This window comes from Pomacea canaliculata, linkage group LG12, assembly GCF_003073045.1.
Source record: "Pomacea canaliculata isolate SZHN2017 linkage group LG12, ASM307304v1, whole genome shotgun sequence".
NCBI lineage: Eukaryota > Metazoa > Mollusca > Gastropoda > Architaenioglossa > Ampullariidae > Pomacea > Pomacea canaliculata.
This window is the reverse complement of record NC_037601.1, coordinates 10466089-10485019: the sequence shown is the minus strand read 5'-3', so window position 1 is coordinate 10485019 and position 18931 is coordinate 10466089. Positions and strand designations below refer to the sequence as shown.

Below are 18931 nucleotides of genomic sequence, written 5' to 3'. Positions count from 1 at the left end.
GATATTAAATTTGGAAAATAACAAGCTGAAGAAACTGCCTGAAAATATTGGGAAGCTTTCCAATCTGCAAAATCTTAATGTGAAAGGTTTGTATGCACATCTCTGGTCACGAGCATGTAGTCAAAAATTATCATGGACTGCCTGCTTGTTTTTTCTTGGTACTTTAGTTTCCTTTCCAATGACTCTCACAGCATAAAATAACCTGTAGGTGGAGGCAGTTTCCCACCAAACCAACTAACCAAGGAACTTGTGAAATCTGTAATTATTATCAGAGCATTCTCTTTAAAGTCACAGAATTAGAAAACTCTGACTATAAACTGTAGGATTTGTAGGCACTGAATATGTGTATAATGTCGTTTTGCATAGCTGTATCTTTGTCTTACCTAACAACTAAAATCTGGTTGCAACCCACAATTAGATCTGTATAGACTGGAGTAATATAGTTTTCAACAGATAGCAACCTCTAAAACAAGTAAGTTTCCGCGGCCGGTATAGGCTATACTGTTTTGTTTCCTTTATGAAATGAATTATAAGGAAAAGTGTGGCAGTTCTGCTCTTTTAATGGAAAGTCATTATAATACAAATACAATCAATAATAATATACTTTATAGTCATTATGAGGTATTTGGACTTTTTTACAAATGAAATGTATGAATATTTAAAGGCAACCACTCGAGAGAGTTACCCAGTGGAATATGTAATCTGCCTGTACTGAGGCTTCTGGATGTCTCTAAGAATGAAATAACAAGGCTTAATCAACGCCTGGCTTATGTTCGAACTCTTGAGACACTGCTACTAGATGAGGACAAGATGCAGTACCCTGCCAAAGGTGGTTATAGTTTTTAGTTTGTTCATGATATTTGAAAGCCTATTTAACCTTATTACTCATGTTTGTTTGTTATATTTTCTTCCTTTTATTAAGAGTAATTGGAAAGGAGCCGAGAAACACTTTGGAATTTAAATTGATTCTTTAAAGTAAGAAGACATTTTTTTTTTAATACAAGGAAAAACTTTTGTGATAAATATGCTGTGTTCCTCTGTATATAAAACTGATTAAATTACATCTACCACAGATGTGTGCTGTAAAGGAACTGAAGCAATTATATGAAATACCTTTGTGCAGGTATGCTTTTAAGGAATGTTTTGTTTGTTTCGGACTTTATTCATTGCATTTGAAAGTAACACTTTATAAAGTGTAGATATAGATATGTATCTGATTTGTCATCATGTTCATGGTGACCATAATTGCTGATAAGCTAGCAAGATTCTGTTTTTATATCATTCTCTTTTAAATACATTAGAACCTTGATTTTTAGGGTAATGAACATAGCCCGTCATCCGGATAATTGAAAATAATTCTAAAAATCCACAAATGCTAAAATAGGTGCTGTACAGTAAAATTCATACCTTTCTTGTGTTGTTTATGAAGTTTTCTTTAAAAAATCAGACGAGGCGCTGTTTTGTGTTCTTGCAGTGCTTCAATTTTATTGCAGTTTGCAAAGTGTTAGGATGTCACTAAAATTTGAATCCTCTTTCTACTCAAAAAAGTCTAGCAATGTTTTGGCACAATTTAGCGCTTCTGCAAGCGAAACTTTCTTTTCTGAAGGTTTGTCTTGAACCGCATCATCGTTGATTTCTTCTGAAAATCCCGCACTTCGCTCCCGCAGCACTGGAAGATTCTTCTTCTTTCACTTGATATCCAGGCTGATCATTATCAGAGAGTAGTCATTCTTCGATGTTTTCTCTGTCAACTTCAAATCCATTTATATTTTAAATTTCCTGCAAAAGTGATGCCGCTGTTATTTCTTGGCTTTCACTGTCATTGACATTTTCAACACAATCACGTCAGGGAACAATTTTCACCATGACTTTCAAAAGGTTAAGTTCGACCTGTCATCCTCTGTTTACAGGGCTGGCTGCTTGCCGTAATATAGCCTCAGTTGCTGGCACGGCGTAAAACACTAATTCCCCCCCCTACTAACAGTGTAAGATGGAGTCATTACATAATAGCATGACAGACAGTATTGCCAGGGAGTTAAGAATAGTAATTCCAGAAAAGTATTTGAATATTCAGCAAATTCTGTGGCGAGATTTGAAACATTGCAGCCATCCTTGAGACACAACAAATGGTTCAGGAATGTACATTTCACAGTGAAACATTTTGCTTTTTCAAGCATCAATGGTTATTTTGGTCCGTCCCATCGGCAGCAGTCTTTACCTTTTTAAAAAGGATAGGACTCTATCATCAAATTTAAGTTTTTTTTTACATTCTGATAGTTCTCTCTTGATTTGGGGTGTGTTGGTGGCCTTTTTGGGCTTCACCACCCCTTTTTACACTTCATTTTTTCTTTTACACCTTGTTCACTTACTATGTTGGTTTGTTTTTAAAGATACATGACTTGAGAAGATTTACCCCGAAACCTTTAAATTTAAAATTACTTTTATTGTCGTGATATAGCCCTAGTTGCTGACACGGCATAAAACACCAACAAACAAAATTCAAGCATCAATGGCCTGGATACAGGACATCCCTTGGCGTGTTTTTGCTTGAACCATTTAAACACAGCTCTATCCAAATCGTCAAATTTTGAACGTTGTTGTCTTGCGCGCACTCGTCCCATTAAATATATAGGATGAAGTTATGAACTTTTAGAGTTCTTTTTTCTTCCAAACAATATAACCACTGTTTAATTTCTGATGAAAGCTTAGCAATTGATTCTCCCTTTTCAGCACGTTCAACAATTTTCAGTTTTGTAGCAATCGACAGAACAACTCTTTTTCTTCTCATCCCTGCACCAGACCCCAACATTTTGGCACGAACTTAAAGGGAAGCAACTTTCTAACCTCAAGGTGTGGATGCCAACTGAACTAACTTGGAACAAGGCGTCGCCTTGATGGATGATGTGACCCATACACATCTAACACTAGAAGTGTACTAAGTTTTTTATTTTTGTAAATGGGTAGTAGATCATTTCTTGAAGTGTCTACTGGACCTATCATTTGGGGGTGGGGTTACAAGCCTGTCTCACATCTTTTAGCAGAGACCATCTGGCAGATGATGGATCTGCATTGTGATATGATAGTTTACATCAGGGACATTTGTTTTGGTGGGGTCAGTGAGATGACTTCAGGATTACAAGGGTCGCTGAATGGCTGGATGGGTGTGTCATCACATGTGGGTGCACCTCTAACAATGCCAGAAAGGTCTTACGCAGCTTTTTGGTTGGGGTTTGTTTTTTGAGCTGAATGCACAGTTAATTGAAGACCAAATAATTGAGGTTCTACTGTAGTGATATATTGTAATAAACATGCTTAAAGTAAACCCATGAAATCTGCTAAATTTATTAAATTTGAAGTGGACAGAATGTTTATGCATTAAGCTTGATCTTTGAATGGACTACTCTAAGACACAAAACATGCTAGAGGGGAGAACCTCTATTTGGCCAATTCATGGGTGGTCATTTTGTCTTATTGGGGTTTAATTAATTTTTATCTGACATACTTCTTTGGTGAGAAATTTGATGTTACATTTTGAAATGTTATTTAGACACAGCATTATACACAATGTTTCAATCTTAGCTCATTCATTCCATAAAAAGATGCACTACAGTGGTCAAAATTTGCACAGAGATAAATTATTTAAGTTAATGAATTAAAAGGGTTAATGTGTGAATTCCACAGATTTTTCCATAAACCTTGCCAACACTTTTTCGATCAATTTACTTACTTTCTCTCACATAGATTTAGCATAAGAAAATATAGTAAATGCTTTGTGCTCAAAGAAGAAAATCAGAGTTGTAGCAGATCTTTTTTTTTCTTTTGTTTGCAGGTAATCATATGTTTTGAAAACTATGGGATTGTGTCATTGGTAAGGAATGTGCATAGTAAGCTATATTTGTGGATAGCTTTTGTTTTTCTTGCTTTGAATGAGAATATTTTCACCATTTTATGTATCCAAGAGAATGAATTGAACTACCAGCCTCCTTCATTTTCTGCTCTGGAAGTCTTACCACCTCCAAGGGGTATCAGAAGCTCACAGAGTGAAAATTGCATCAAAGCTTTGCCAGATGAGGCCCACATCATGGTATGTGTTACATAATCTGAACAGCTGCTTTTCTGTAATTTATGCAAATGGATTTTATTAGTGTTAGGTATAAGGACCTATTGTCCTTAAAAGACAAAGCAAATCACAAGACAATCTGTGTTTAAGTGATGGAAATCGACATTCTGAATAATCTACACTCAAAAATCTGATTTGCAAAACATTTTATATATGTACAGTCACATTTAAAGCAATAATTTAAATAATTAGAGGAATATGCAGATCATATAAATAATCAGAGGAGTACACAGATCCTATCATATAGATGGAGATCCAACGAGCAGAAAAACTATTGCCATTAAAACAAGGTCTTACTATGATGCCAAAGAGTCTGGGAATACAAAGAACGTCCAAAAGAATGGACACTAGTCATACCCCTTCCCTATGAAAACAGAGCTAAAAACTATAAAGCCAAAAGCTTAATTAGGCACCCAAGCTGAAATTAATCCAGAATCACATCACCACTACTCATGAGGAACTGATAGCAGAAAAACAGTATGGCTTCAGACCAGGTAACATCGCTGACCAGATCTTCAATTGTTGCATCCTCATAGAAAAACCATCTTTATCACCAGCAGGACACCTATCACAATTTCATAAACTTTATAGAGGCTTTTGACAGAATCTGGCATGAGAGGCTTTCAACACTGAAAAGAGCCTAATCCAAATCATTAAGTGTTATATGAGCTCAGTTTTATATCTGGTTTGGCTCTTGTATCATACCTTTTACTGTCTCTACCATTGAACCTGCTGGTAGGGCATTTGGTTGTTGTTGATTTGGGTCTCGAATGATTTTGATATAAAATCTGTTCTGTGGCAAATATCCATAGTCCTTTCTCTGGCTTGTACTCCTTATGGTGCCCATCTTCCTCACCATGAGAACCACAGCTGATATTCTTTGACTAATAAACATGCAGGCACTGGGCCCTAGCTGGTACTTTTATCACAGAAAGCCTTCACCCACTGTTGCAGTGTTAGCATCATGATATCATTAAGTATTAGTACTTTACTTTTATCTTTACTTCTACTTTTATCTATTTTTTACTATTATCTTAACAAAGATTACCCACAAGGTAGTGAGACCAGTTTTGCTTGGTTAGAGTGGTGGTAGGGTAGGGAGAGTGCTGAAGGGGATGAACAGTCGTTTTTGGCTGGGCCACAACTAATGTAGCATGTTATTTGAATTGGACCTAATTGGAGTAGTGGATCCATGTGTTCCAAATGAAGTGCTTCTGGAGACACACTTTCTGATCTCCTACAAGGAGCAAAAGACAATGACTTCATCAGTATTTTAGCTACCTGCTTGATAGGTCCTTAGGAGCCTCTGCTCCCCACCTTCAAGCAGCAGAAACGGGTGTGGTTTGGTGCCTAAAGAACATGACAACTAGCAAAACTAGCATAGAGTGAATTACCACAATCAAGTCTGGAAGTGACAAGTAGTTTTGTGTTATCTTCAATAGGATATTTCTAAACAGAACTAATCTTTCTCAATGATTAACAACAGACCTGGCAAATTTGAGTATCTTTAGTTTCGTGGACAAGTTAGACTTCATCATGAGACCCAAGTTCTATGCAAAAGCAGAGAGCATAATTTTACTGGAACCAACAGTAATGTGTTGGTAGATATATGTCCTAACTTATTGGTCTTTCGTGACTTTATATCAGAATTGCAAGCTTCAAGTGAATCAGAGAATGAATGTCAATCAGTTTGTATGACTGAATGACTGATAATAATAATTTGTTTGTAAATCCATGGTTGCTGATTTTGTTTCAGGAAAGTCTGCAGCAATATCAAAACTTCATGGTAAGCCATTATTAGTAATTGCATCATTCATGAATTTGTTTTCATAATTTCATCTGATGATTGGTTTCCATAACATTGCACACAGATGCATTTGGTTAATTTACATAAAGATTAATTTAAGGGTAAAGGTTTTCAATTTATAAAGTTATTTTATAACTAAGGTAAAATAAATATCTGATATCAAGAATAGAAGGATAAATAAAGCTATTAATATTTAGTATTGTTTTTGATCAAACTAGTCATTAATAATCATTTTAGTGCCTCAGAAAAGCAGGGATTTTTTTTTAGAGAAAAAGCATTTGAATAGCGGTTTTTTTTTCACATCACACCTTTGGCCTGTGTTTTCTTCATTAAGTAGCTACACATTAAAGCACATTTAAACACACAAATTTAGTTGAACACTGTGAGAAATTCTATTTTCACTCTGTTCTCCTCACCAGAGACAAAATATTCAGAACACCTTTACCTATCCTTTACCATCTTTCCAGATTATTTAGGTCTTGTCTGTCTTTTAATAACTATGTTCAAAGTCGTATAAGCTTTTAAAGTTTTACATTATTTTGTAAGATACTCTATATGTTGATAATGATGTTAAGTGTCATTGATGACAAAATAGTGGTAATACTTTGCTTTAATAGAAACAGAAGCGAGTGGAATCATGTGTCTTAGAGCAACAACTGGCAAACGAGAATCGTCTTCATAGAGAGTTGGCAGCTGCAAACAAACAAAGTCTTGTGGATGCAATTTCTCAGGTATATTTTTAATCTGTTTGAGGGATGTGGCATAGTCCTCAGACTGCAGTCATGTTCGATATGTAGCATTTATTCCAATTTCATGTGAAATCTTTTATAACATTTTGATGACTCGATCATTTTTGTACCTGTTCATATTAAAATGATACATAAGGCATCCACTAGAGACCTTCGTTTTTTTGTCTGTCAGAAACATGTTGTTCTAAGTTATTTCTGGTCTTTTAGTTTTCTCACTACTGACCTTTGCCCTGTTTCGTTTCGCTAACCATATCTCCCTTTGCCATCAGCTTAATCAAGGGCTGGTTAAGGTGGTGCCTCTGGTTTCATTCTACACACATGCCTGAGCCATCTCCATCTTCTCTTTTGAGTTTGGTTGTCATATTTGTCCAGCTGGCTCTTGTGAGGATTTATGTGTTAGTAATTAGCAATTTGGAAGGTCTCTAGTTTCTGCCTGATTTTGCTGAGATATCTTCCAGCATTAACTTCCATAGATTAAGACCAAAAAGACATTGCTTCTATAGATTCTTATTTTTGTATTTATTTGTAGAGTTTTGGTTTAGCATGGCAAAGTCTTGGTTTACTTTGATGAATCTATTCTTCCAATCTTTTTTGTCAGCTGTGATGGGTTCTGTTGACTTGGCATTCAATCTCATTTTGTTTGTTTTCCCTGTGTTTATTTTAAGTTGTATTTCTTATGCAGTTATTGTAAAGTTGTTCTCTTCTTGTGCATCCTTGTGTTGGCTAATGTCCAGCAGATTCCTCTTTTCTTTTGTTGTTTGCTATTGATGATGATGTAGTTTTATAACGCGCTAGTATCCGCATCACAAAGATGCGCTCAGTGCGCGGTGATCCCAGCAGCCACCAAACTGCAGGTCAAATGATAACTTCAAATAAGTTTAAACAAGTGAGTCTTAAGATTTTTCTTGAAAGATGCAATACTATCAGACTCCTTGGTCGAGAGGGGAAGCGAGTTCCACAAAAGCGGGGCTACATTGGAGAAGGATCTAAAACCCGCAGTCTTCTTGTTAGTATTCCCTGACTGAACGGTCGGTCGTTCAAGTCTGAAGTGGGCTGCTGAACGAAGGCTCCGCTGAGGTTGGTAACGGCGAATGAGTTCTTGTAGATAGACAGGCGCAAGGTCGTGAAGACAGCCATATGTCAAGGTTAACACTTTGTGCTCAATTCTCTTCTCCACAGGAAGCCAATGTAGGTCACGTAGTACAGGAGTAATGTGGTCAGTTGTTTTCTTTCGTGCAACTATCCTCGCAGCCGTATTTTGCACTCGCTGAAGCCTCGACAACTCGCTCTTTGAAATCCCCCAGAGGCAGCTGTTTGCATAGTCTAATTTAGAACCGATGAGGGACACAGCAACTGCATTTGCAGTCTTCTTATTAAGACTGGGTCGGAGTCGTCCAAGTGTGCGGATATGGAAATAACATGCCTTGACTACAGAACTGACATGATCAGACATAGTTAGAAGATTATCGACATAGAGTCCAAGGTTCCGTACGGAGCTGGAGAGGGGGATTCTAGCTTGACCCACTTGGATGGAGTCTAGAGAGACTTTGCTAAGGCTAAGCTTGGAACCACATAGCATCGCCTCTGTCTTCTCATCATTAAGCTTGAGTTTATTCCTCAGCATCCATGACTTGACCTCTAAACAACAATCTTCTACAGCACAAGCTGCCTCACACACCGACTCACTGTCAGTACTAAATGAAAAATAGAGTATTAACAGTAATGACTCTGTCTTGACATCAGTTGACTTCCATGTCACTTTATGTATCTTCTTACGTTGAAACATTGTTACTCCTATTTCAAGGTCATTGTCTTTTAAAAAAAATCAATCTACATTCTGCAATTGTCTGTTTCATACCTTACACCTTCTTTTCCAATGACTCTTTCTCTTCCTTAAATCTTACTTTCTACTTTAGCGTTGAAATCTCTCTGTACTACTATTATGTTTTCCATCACTGCCAAGTTGTAGTAGTCTTCTTTGTCCTCTTCCTCTTTAGGTGCATTGCAGGACAGGACAGAAAGCTTGATGAATCTGTAGTTGTTCCTGGTATACAGCAGGTGTTTGCTGATTGGCTTCCATTCTAGTATGTGGAGTTCTTAGGTTGTTTGGGATACTCATTGCAACCCCATCTTTGTATTGTCATTTTCTTCTAGACCTCAAGATAGTGTCACCTCTTTCCTTTGCTTGTAGAATGGGCTTCTGTAGCTCCAAGATAACTGGAATAGATGCACTTCTCAGAAGGCCTGTGTTAACTTTCCTGTTTGGTTCAGTGTTCTCACATTTCAACAGCAAATAGTAACGAGTGTTTTGGGTGAGATCATGTCAGCTGTCGGGTTGGGAGTGTTCTCAGCTGTTACAACTATAGTCACCTGGTCTGCCATTGTTTGGTGGATTGTCTCTGGTCTCAGTTTCCGCAACAGTTTCTTTTTACAGGAATGAATTATTAGTTCATTTCCCAGCCCCCTGTGACCTGGAGGAACTTTAGATCACACTTTGTCTAGTGACTCTAGTCTCTACCCCTCCACATGTCTGACATGGGTGATGCAGCTAGGAGCTAGTGCTCTCATCAGCATAGTTTTAAGGATTATTGAGGCATGCAACATGACCACAGCAACATGGTGGTTCAGCAAAGAGGGGGGTTTATACTTTAATTATTTTTATTATTTAGAAAAGCAGCATGTTGCCAACCAGCCACTCCATTATTAAAGCAGCTTCATTTATTTCTAGAAAGAATTATTACTATTAGATCATTTTCCAGTGTCTTTCAACCTGGACTTAACACAGCTTATGCCAAGTAAACATATTATCACCTTCTGCAGGCATTGATCTTGTAGCCTTCAGAGCCGATGTCTCCAATCTAGAAATTATAAGTGACAGAGGTGGACCAATAGACTCAGCCCTAGTTTTGATATTTTTCCCAAAACTCCTTTAATGGGGGTTTATACCTGTCCCTGAGTTCTAGGTTAGGGAGATAAATCACCAAAAAAGTCCTCCTTTGTTTACTCAGTTCTGGTTCACCTTCAGGAGTGCCTGGAATGGGTGATTCACACCAGCCCCCTTATCAGTACCTCAGTACCATCAGTGTACCTCATTGTTTAAACATACTGCTATCACATTAATTAAAAAAAAGGCCTTGACCCTTAGAACGTCAGAAACTGTTGTCCTCTTTTCACACTCCCTTTTTTTTTTTTGTCCAAGATAATAAAAAAATTTGTGTTACTTTTGATTGTTTTGCCATCAACAGTCTTGAACAATTTCAGTCTGCCTATCACAAGAGTCATTGAGCCAAGTACAGCATTGCTGGAAGGGGTAGATGACCTGCTGTCTACTTGTGATAGCTTCCATATCTCCTTACTATCTACACTATATCTCTCATCTGCCTTTGATACGCTTGATTATGATATCCTTCTCCAGTATCTTGTCATTTTTTCTCTCTCTGGCAACATTTTGAACTCGTTCGTCCCCCTTGATTGCCTGCATCCATCCTGTGGCATTTGAAGACTATGCATGCTACTAAAGTATGGGGCATCTCATGGCTTACTCACGGTATACATCCAGCCAGCTGATTCCACCATCTGCCACTTGGGCTGCAGTGTCATGTGTATCCTGATAGTATACGGTCGCTAGTGTCTGTCCTTTTCACATTGTTTTAAATGTGACTGTACATATATAAAATGTTTTGCAAATCAGATTTTTGAGTGGAGATTATTCAGAATGTCGATTTCCATCACTTAAACACAGATTGTCTTGTGATTTGCTTTGTCTTTTAAGGACCATAGGTCCTAACACCTAACACTAATAAAATCCATTTGCATAAATTACAGAAAAGCAGCTGTTCAGATTATGTAACACATACCATGATGTGGGCCTCATCTGGCAAAGCTTTGATGCAATTTTCACTCTGTGAGCTTCTGATACCCCTTGGAGGTGGTAAGACTTCCAGAGCAGAAAATGAAGGAGGCTGGTAGTTCAATTCATTCTCTTGGATATATAAAATGGTGAAAATACTCTCATCCAAAACAAGGAAAAAAAGCCGTCTTCACAAATATTGCTTACTATGCACATTTCTTACCATTGACACAATCCCATAGTTTTCAAAACATCAATACTTTTGCAAATAAAAGAAACAAAAAAGACTTTACTTTGACTATCAGATCTTGCTCCTGTTCTTTGGAACAAGAGCAATGTCCCTTTGCCCAACTGACTGAAAGGGGCTGTGTTGTTGTATTTCGTCTTATCTGATATCTTCTTCATGTTGGGCGTGTTGTTGGTATGTTTTTTTGATGAGCCTGCCATCCTGCATTTGGATTGTGGTGTGCTTTCAATCTGTGTCCATGGCTTTGATTCCATTTCGAGGTGGAGACTTTGCCATTGACATACTTTATTTGATTATGGCTTCTGACCTTTGTTGCTTAGCGGAGGTTTGTGTGTGCTGGGGCTCATTAACCGTTCCAACGGGACTTAAGCCATCTGTTGGATGGGGTGCTCGGAGCTGCATCTACTATCAATGTGTCTTCCTTCAGGTTTGCTGTGTGAATTGTGGTTTATGCTATATGTTTATGCTACCTTTTGGCATTGAGTACAGAGTCTGCTACAATCTTCATCACTCTGTCATCAGCTTATGTTGACATCACACCACCTACTGTGAAGTACCTTGAACTTGTCAGACAGGCAAGGATAGGTACTATGTAACACAATGTTTACTGGAACTGTGGTGCGCATAGGAGCATTTGCAGCCTTGCTTGCAGTTCTTCAACTGGATTAAGGTAGCTGAGAGGAAATACAGACTACATATCTTTCATCATGTCCTATGGCATTCTACAGACAACGTTCGCATGTTATTTTGTGTGCATCCATGTATGTGTTACTATCATTATTCTGTCTTTATGTTTGTTTTTTGCATCAAGAGCTTTGAGCTAACCTTTAATGCTGGGGTGAAGCACTGAGTTATTGTGTCTTTGTCTCTATTGTAGTCTGTATGCTATGTTCAATTTTGAGTCAATATTTGAATATTTGTGTATTGTTATCTTATAATTTCTTTTTATACAATATTTTGCTGAAATCATATTTGAGAAAAAATGCATTTAAACTGCAGGACTTTTAACATCAGTTGTGGTATTCTTCACACTAGCTTGAAATTGAATAAAGGATAACAGTTTTCAAACTTTTAACTAGCAGCTGTAAATTTAATGGTGAGAAGTTATTGAATTTGTGACTGTGACCTGTCATTATCCTCAAGGGTATAAAAATGAAGCGGATGTCATGAGGCTAGGTTTCTGAAAGCTTCAAACTTCTATTAAATGAGCAGTGTTTTCCAGAGGTATGCTTTCAACACAAGGTGTGATCAAAAGTTTGCATTGATGAACAGGTGGCATGTGAGCTGTCAGATGAAAGATGATTATGATTGATGAAAGATGGTGATTGGAGGGGAAAAAGAAGTGACTGTCTCACAGTAAGCAAATTGTGTCACAGGAAAGAGGTAAACTGAATAAACCGAGAATGCAATAAAGTGGACAGAATGTGGAACAAGTTAATCAAAGTTACTAAAATGTAGTTTGATAATGTTTCACAAAGAGTAGTCAAAACATATATACAAAAGAAAACAGCAGACAATCTCTACAATCACAATATAAAAAATAATAATCGAGAATTCCCAACAAAAACATTCCTGTAATTGTTCATAGGGTTTTAAATTTTTCATTCTTATTTCAAAAAAATCAAAAGCCCGTGAAGTGCAAAGAATAATAGACTCAGATTTTTAGAGGACTGTGCAGAAATTTCAAGTAAAAATGTGAACCTAGACATATCTATTTGTAGCAATAAAGACAGCAAAAACTGAGCAGAGAATGGGACAATAAATAAATCACCTGCCTATCAGAATTTGCTAAAAACATTTCAGATTCAGTGGATTCAAAAAGGGCTCATTAGAAAATAAGTGGAATGAGATTGAACCAAAAGCAGTGCTGGAAAATTTCCATTTGGATACCTATTTTACATATCTTTTTTGTGTCAGGATCAAGTACGTATGGACAAAGAGTTGAACCAGTTGTCCCAGAAGAAAGAGGAGGAGCGTAAAAGATTTTTTAGCGTTCTTAACAACGGTAAATCATTTTGTTAAACTGATCCATTTTTTACTAGATCAGTGTAGTATGTGTTCAAGTACATTTCTCAAATCTTGAATCATCTCTGTTTTCAGATGACAGCTTTCTGGCCCCTAGAGCAAAACCCCACTAAAAGACTTGGACACATAAAAACCGAGCAGTGGTAACTAGTCTGGCATTCAATAACAGTGGTATTTTAAGCAGAGTTATGAAGGCAGTAGGACCTATTACAGATTTTGTTTAAGCTCGTATTCTTTAATGACTTGATTTCCAAGACCTCACAATCATGGAGGTGGCATGGTGGTATTAATTTTGCACTCAGTGCAAGACACTATATTCTCTAAATCTGAGCTTTTTCCCAATCATTACAAGACAAATTGGTACCCAACTAGACCCCTCAAGAACTATTAGGGTGCAACATAATTTTTCTTATAATTGGGTGAAACTCAGGGCAAGATACTATTTCCTCATCTAGTCGAAAACACGGAACGAGGCAGGCTCATTTGCATATGGGGCAAGAAGGTCAAGGATCAACCAGTCGGTGCCATCGAAACATGGTCTTGCGTTCTTCTGTGTATTTATGTGCTAGATATGGAGAGTCAACCGTTATAACGCTATGAATATATTTTGGTCGGAACAATCACATGATTTAAAAGCATATTGCCTTCATTAAACTAAACCGACAAGGAAACATAAATTACAAATAGCTGCATGTTTCCCTGACGACTGGGCATGCATCAGCTTTCCTGTTGTGCTTGCTATTATGGCTGAACGAGAGCTTCATGACTCTGATAAAGTACTTTGTTTATTTTAATTTGAGGTACGTGTGAATACTGACTGCTATTTAGTAAGCCCAAAACAGTCTCAAACAAGGCTTGAACTGTCTAAGATAAAGATTTGACTGATTTTTTTTTTTTTGGCGATTGCTCTAAGACGTTATATCAGACAACTCTCCGGCAAGATGTCTAGTGTGTAAGAATGTAAGGCCATGTTTCCAGGGCATTGATTGATTGATCTTTTGACCTTCTTGCTCCATATGCCAATGAGCCAGCCTTATTCTGTATTCATTTCAACTCCGTAGTTACAGAATTCATTCTAGAAGTATACAGCTTAAATGTATAGCTAAAATGCATTCTGTAGCTACAGAATGGAATTTTATACATAAGATGAATTAGATAGCAACTTCGGGAGTATAATATAAATGAAATACTTTGATTTTTACAGTTTTTCTTCCTCTCTAGTTGTAGAATGCATTGTATAGCTATAGAATGCGATCTGTAAGTATAGAATGAAATGAATAGCTATAGAATGCATTTTATACTTATAGAATTGAATTGTATAAATATAAAATGCATTATATACGTTTATAATGCATTGTAAAGCTATAAAATGAATCTATAAGTATAACATTCATTACATAGTTATAAAGAGAAAATTCCCTTCTTGGCGCCCCATAACGTCTGCGTGCCCTCTTAGCCAGCTTATTTCATTAATACTGATATGAGATATAAGACACTTTTTAAAAAAATGAATGCCATCGTGCTACCCTTTTCAGCATGTCAAGGGGGGATGCGTCCCACAGGTTGAGAACTGTGGCTATTGAAAGAAGAATAATAATTAGATTATTGTAAATAATTATTTCTTCAAGGTACTTGCCAGATGTGTTAAACTTTAAATCCTGTCCTTCAGGAGGGAAATAGTCGTACAAAAAGCAGCCATTTGGCATATGTAGGAACTATTTTCCCACCTTTTCAAAACCTAAGCAGTGTTATAAAATTGTGTGCTTAAAGTGCATATGAATAGTGAATAAGCATGTGAAATGCCAACAGGTTCCATTTTTTCTGTGACTCAGTAATCTTCAGATTTTTGCACAAGCATATTGGAGCTACAAATCAATAGATTTTTTTCCTGTCTGTTGTCTGGGAATTTTGTGGTCTAGTGGAAATATTTAGAACTCAGTAGGTTTCATGCCCAAAATGTGTTATACCTACTGTATATGTGTTGAAAGTAGCTTATATAAATGTTGTCATTTCAGTTGAAAAGCAGGCAGAAGATCTAACTGTCTTAACTGGCAGATGTCAGTGAAAAGGCTCGCAAAACAGAGGCCCTTCTAGATGAAGTAGAGAAAAAGCGGTGAGTAAATTTAAGAAACTGCTAAATAAGCAGAAAAAACATTCAGCAGGCAATGGGACATACATAAGCTTTTGTGGATGAAGTAGATGTAAAGTGGAGATTAAGCCAGAAAGCACTGTTAAATTAACAGAATAGTAATCAATAAATTGCATGTGATGGCATGTGTGCTGAGTCAAACTAAAAGATTATGTGTTATATGGTGGCTTTGAAACTACATATTTTTTATGCAGAGTTGATTGAGCTTTACCTAACATTATGTTTTCAATGGCTTCATGCTTCTTTGTTGCATAATAATATGGCAGTGTAAGCTGACATCGCATATTTGAGCTAAGACTGGGGCTAACAGGCTGTTTATACAGAAAAGTGAGGAGATGTGAACCTCATAAACTCTATAAAGTGGGAAACCCTCAAATAAATGATCTCTTAAAAGCAATGAAATGATGAAAGGTGACCTGAGAAGGACCTCTAGCCCACATTTAGGTGTATTTGTTTCACAAAACAAAACCAACCTGGAAACTATTTTGTTTCTTGATTCTGTAGATCAGGACATTTCAGGCAAAAAAAAAAAGTAGACATGAGTTGAGGCTGGGGCTAACAGGCTAACAGGATTTTGGAAATGTCGACACCCCACTGAGACATCGCTACCTTGCTGGTCATCGTAAACAGCATACTTTGAAAAAAATCCATCACATGCTCTGCCACTCATCCTTATTACGCAGCATGTCTCTCTTCACCTGGTTCTGATACTGACTCCTGTACTGTGAAAGTTTTGCTGTGTGCTGTCAACTCTCTACTGGTTCATATTTTACCTATGGATCATTTGAACACTCCCTTCCACAATGTGCTTTGTTTAAAAATGCCCTGGTGAGGCACTCCTTCAGAAATCCATACTTGACGTCATTGTGTTTAATAACTACCGCCCACTTTCCAACTTGTCTTTTCTTTCGAAGATCATAGAGAAAGTAGTTTATACACAGCTCTGGGCCTATTTACAAGAGGACCAAGTCATCCCCCAAGCTCAGTCAGCTCACAGGACCAAAACTAATATCTGGCCCTGTCTGCTGCATTCGACACCATCGACCACTCTCCGGTCCTTAAGAGACTCCACACCCTCTATGGACTCTCTGGACCTGCACTAGCATGGTTTAACTCCTATCTCACTGCTAGGATGCAGACTGTTCATTGATGGTCAAACCAAAGAGGATACCAAGAGCGACCAACTAGGTGGGAAAGTTAAGCCATGCTGACTCTGATGTATCTGCAGTCACGCCCTCCTTCTACGAGAATCAGTAAATTCTCTTTTAAAGTGGTGCCCAACCTTTTCTCACCTGAGGGCCATACTGGACATGATATAAAATCTCGCAAGCCAGAACATGGCGGTTTTGCCAGAATTATGATGTTAAAAATGAAATCATGTTGTGTCTGGTTTAAGTTAGCATGCCAGGTGAGGCACCTTCATCCGGCCCGCAGGCTGTAGGTTGGGCACCCCTGCTCTTTGGTATCAGCATTCGAAAAGTATGAAAGTGTGTGCATCTGATTTGATTGTGTGTGTCTCTGTTGCTAGTACACAATTGCCGGAACAAAGGTGTGGCACGCTCAAATCTAGTGACGTTTACTCTTCTAAAAGGGGTATGGCCTGACTTCAAGCTCTCATATAACAGTGGTCATTCTTGGTATCCTCTTTGGTCAAACATCTCTCCCTGCTTCACTTTCTTGTGGGGTCCTTCAAGGCTCAGTACTTTGCCCAGTTCTGTTCATATGAAATCACTTTCATCTTGCATCCAGTTTCTCATCAATCTTATGTTGATAATACACAACTGCACTGCTTCCCTCCACCAGCTGAGTTTCATTCTGCTACTAGCACCATAGAGGCCTGTTATCAGTGTGAAGGACTGGATGGTAACAAATTCAACGATGATAAAACAGAAGCCTTCCTATGCTTGAGAAGAAGAAATCCATCTTCACTTATTTGTCTACCAAGTCACATCAAGGTGGGCAAAACCAACATCACCTTTGTGTCGTCCGTGAGGAATCTGGGATTCATTGTCACTGAAGAAATGACCCTTGATAAACAAGTTACAGCTGTCTGTCAGTCTGCCTATTATGAGCAGAGCTACATAAGATCAACACCATCCGTCAGAATCTCTCTATGTGCTCTTCCAACATATTTGTCTGTGTTTGTTCTTTCTCAGCTTGATTACTGCCTGCCTGCTGGCTGCCCTGTGTAGCGTACCACCCCCAGCGTCGCCGGAAGCATGCTCACGACCACTCGCTCAGCCAGCAGGAACACACACCCAGTCGCTCTGCCAGAGGCGGGACATGACTTACCTGTCGAACCCTTGATAAGCGAAGACCACAACAAAGACGAAATGAACGATATAAATAAGAAGTTTAATCCAAAATTAAAAATAAGCAAAGCAAAACACGAATACACCTAATAAAAATGGAGAAATACACTTATGATTACTCGCAAAAGAAAAGGGGATTACCCCACGCAAAGAAAAGAAAATAAACAAATAAAGCAGTTAAACATCAGCGCACACCACGGCACAATACAGTACGTGAGCGTAGTTGCCCCTGAGTCTTTAATACTTCACAAAGATCAGGAACATGGGGCACTCAGTTGACAGTCTCTGGTGCTGGTTCACATGGCACAGTTCACAGTTCAGTTCCCTAGCTGACTGCAGACGCAGGACCAGTAGACAAAGATGAGGAAACGAAGAAGCGTACAATGGTTGACAATAACACATAGATGAGAGACCGTCAAAACTGTGTAGAAACAGATACACAAGGCACGTACGCATAGCACATACACAAAGTAAGTACACAAGGAATGCACACAAAAGACGTGCACCAAGGATGCACACAAAGCCTGTGGATAAAACAAAAGAACAACAGTCACTAGGACGCCACAGGATGAAACAACAAAACTTCCCCCTCCACGACCCACCTATAACTAAGACCTAAAGTAGCCCTAATTTCTCCTTCTAAAAATAAAACCCAAAACGGAGGCGCGCTCAAAGCGCTCCTCAGCAGACAAAACTGTAAATTCCAAACCAAAAAGGGTATTCTAATAAAGAGCAACCACATGTGTTGGTTTTTTGTTCTTCTATCTCTTGTATGTTGCCCATTTTTGCTGAATGAAAGAATGAAAAGCTTTAGCGAGATGTTAAAGATCTGACAATTTTAATCTTCTGAAAGAGATTTGCATAGGCTTACACTAAGTTCTTAGGTATGGCTGCTATCTGCCAATAACCAAGTTAATCCTTTGTGCAACAAGAAAGGTAAACTTTCTTTGTGCTTTTGACATTAAAAAGTAATCATTAACACTGTGGCCAGAATCAGTAATATATGTGTAGCAACCATCACGGTCGCCTTGAAATACACTATTCAAAATATAAAGGTCAAAAGAGGCACATAGATTAAGTAAAAATGTCCCATAGTGATTAACAGTTAGGTCATGTGAGTGTCTGATTTTACAGAATGACTATCCGGTACGTCTGCTACAAAATCGGCATCAGTAGTATCATTGTTCAAGCACCCAGTTCAACTGCTTAAATCTCCAGCGACAATAACGTACCATCCCCATATTTCAACATGCACTCCACCAAACATTCTTCAGTATTGAGAATGCCATTATTAACACCAAAGAATGGATAAAAGAGAGAGCCTTCAGGAGTTACAAAGGCACACGCATAAAAAGATTTTTTGCAATTCGGAAAAGCATCAAAGTTTGAGAACTTGTGTCCAATCTGGAAATATATGGTAGCAGTTTATTGTTAATTAGACATGTGAAAGCATGACTAGTTGGAAACGACTGCAGGAGTAAGATCTTCCATAAATGTATCATCGAAATAAATAAAGTCATATGTCATTATAAAAGACTTAAATTTAATGTCCTTCAGTTTACCTTGCAGTCCGCACATGTTCCATTGCAAAAAGGAAAGTGTGTTACAAGTGCCTGTAACTTGTTCGTCACCATATTGATCATTTTCATAGTCATGGTGTGTAACTCGGGCT

At 37.9% G+C, this 18931-nt stretch overlaps 1 protein-coding gene across 19 annotated transcripts in view; it reads left to right on the top strand.

Moving 5' to 3' along the window:
- LOC112553295 (E3 ubiquitin-protein ligase LRSAM1-like) overlaps positions 1–18931 on the top strand; it is a 47256-nt gene that overhangs the window by 10584 nt on the left and 17741 nt on the right. For 9 of the 19 annotated variants that reach the window (XR_003097012.1, XR_003097008.1, XR_003097011.1 and 6 more), the window contains exons 6-12: positions 2–86; positions 665–829; positions 3960–4084; positions 5877–5906; positions 6545–6658; positions 12691–12778; positions 14814–14911. Coding sequence is in view for 1 of the 19 variants with exons in the window: in XM_025220410.1 (XP_025076195.1) it covers positions 2–86; positions 665–829; positions 3960–4084; positions 5877–5906; positions 6545–6658; positions 12691–12778; positions 14814–14863 (657 nt within the window). In the remaining 18 variants the exon portion in view is untranslated. Of the gene's footprint in view, position 1; positions 87–664; positions 830–3829; positions 4085–5876; positions 5907–6544; positions 6659–11295; positions 11998–12045; positions 12157–12690; positions 12779–12873; positions 12942–14813; positions 14912–17103; positions 17225–18931 lie in introns of those variants that run through there. The other 10 variants (XR_003097015.1, XR_003097014.1, XR_003097020.1 and 7 more) reach the window with 9 other exon arrangements.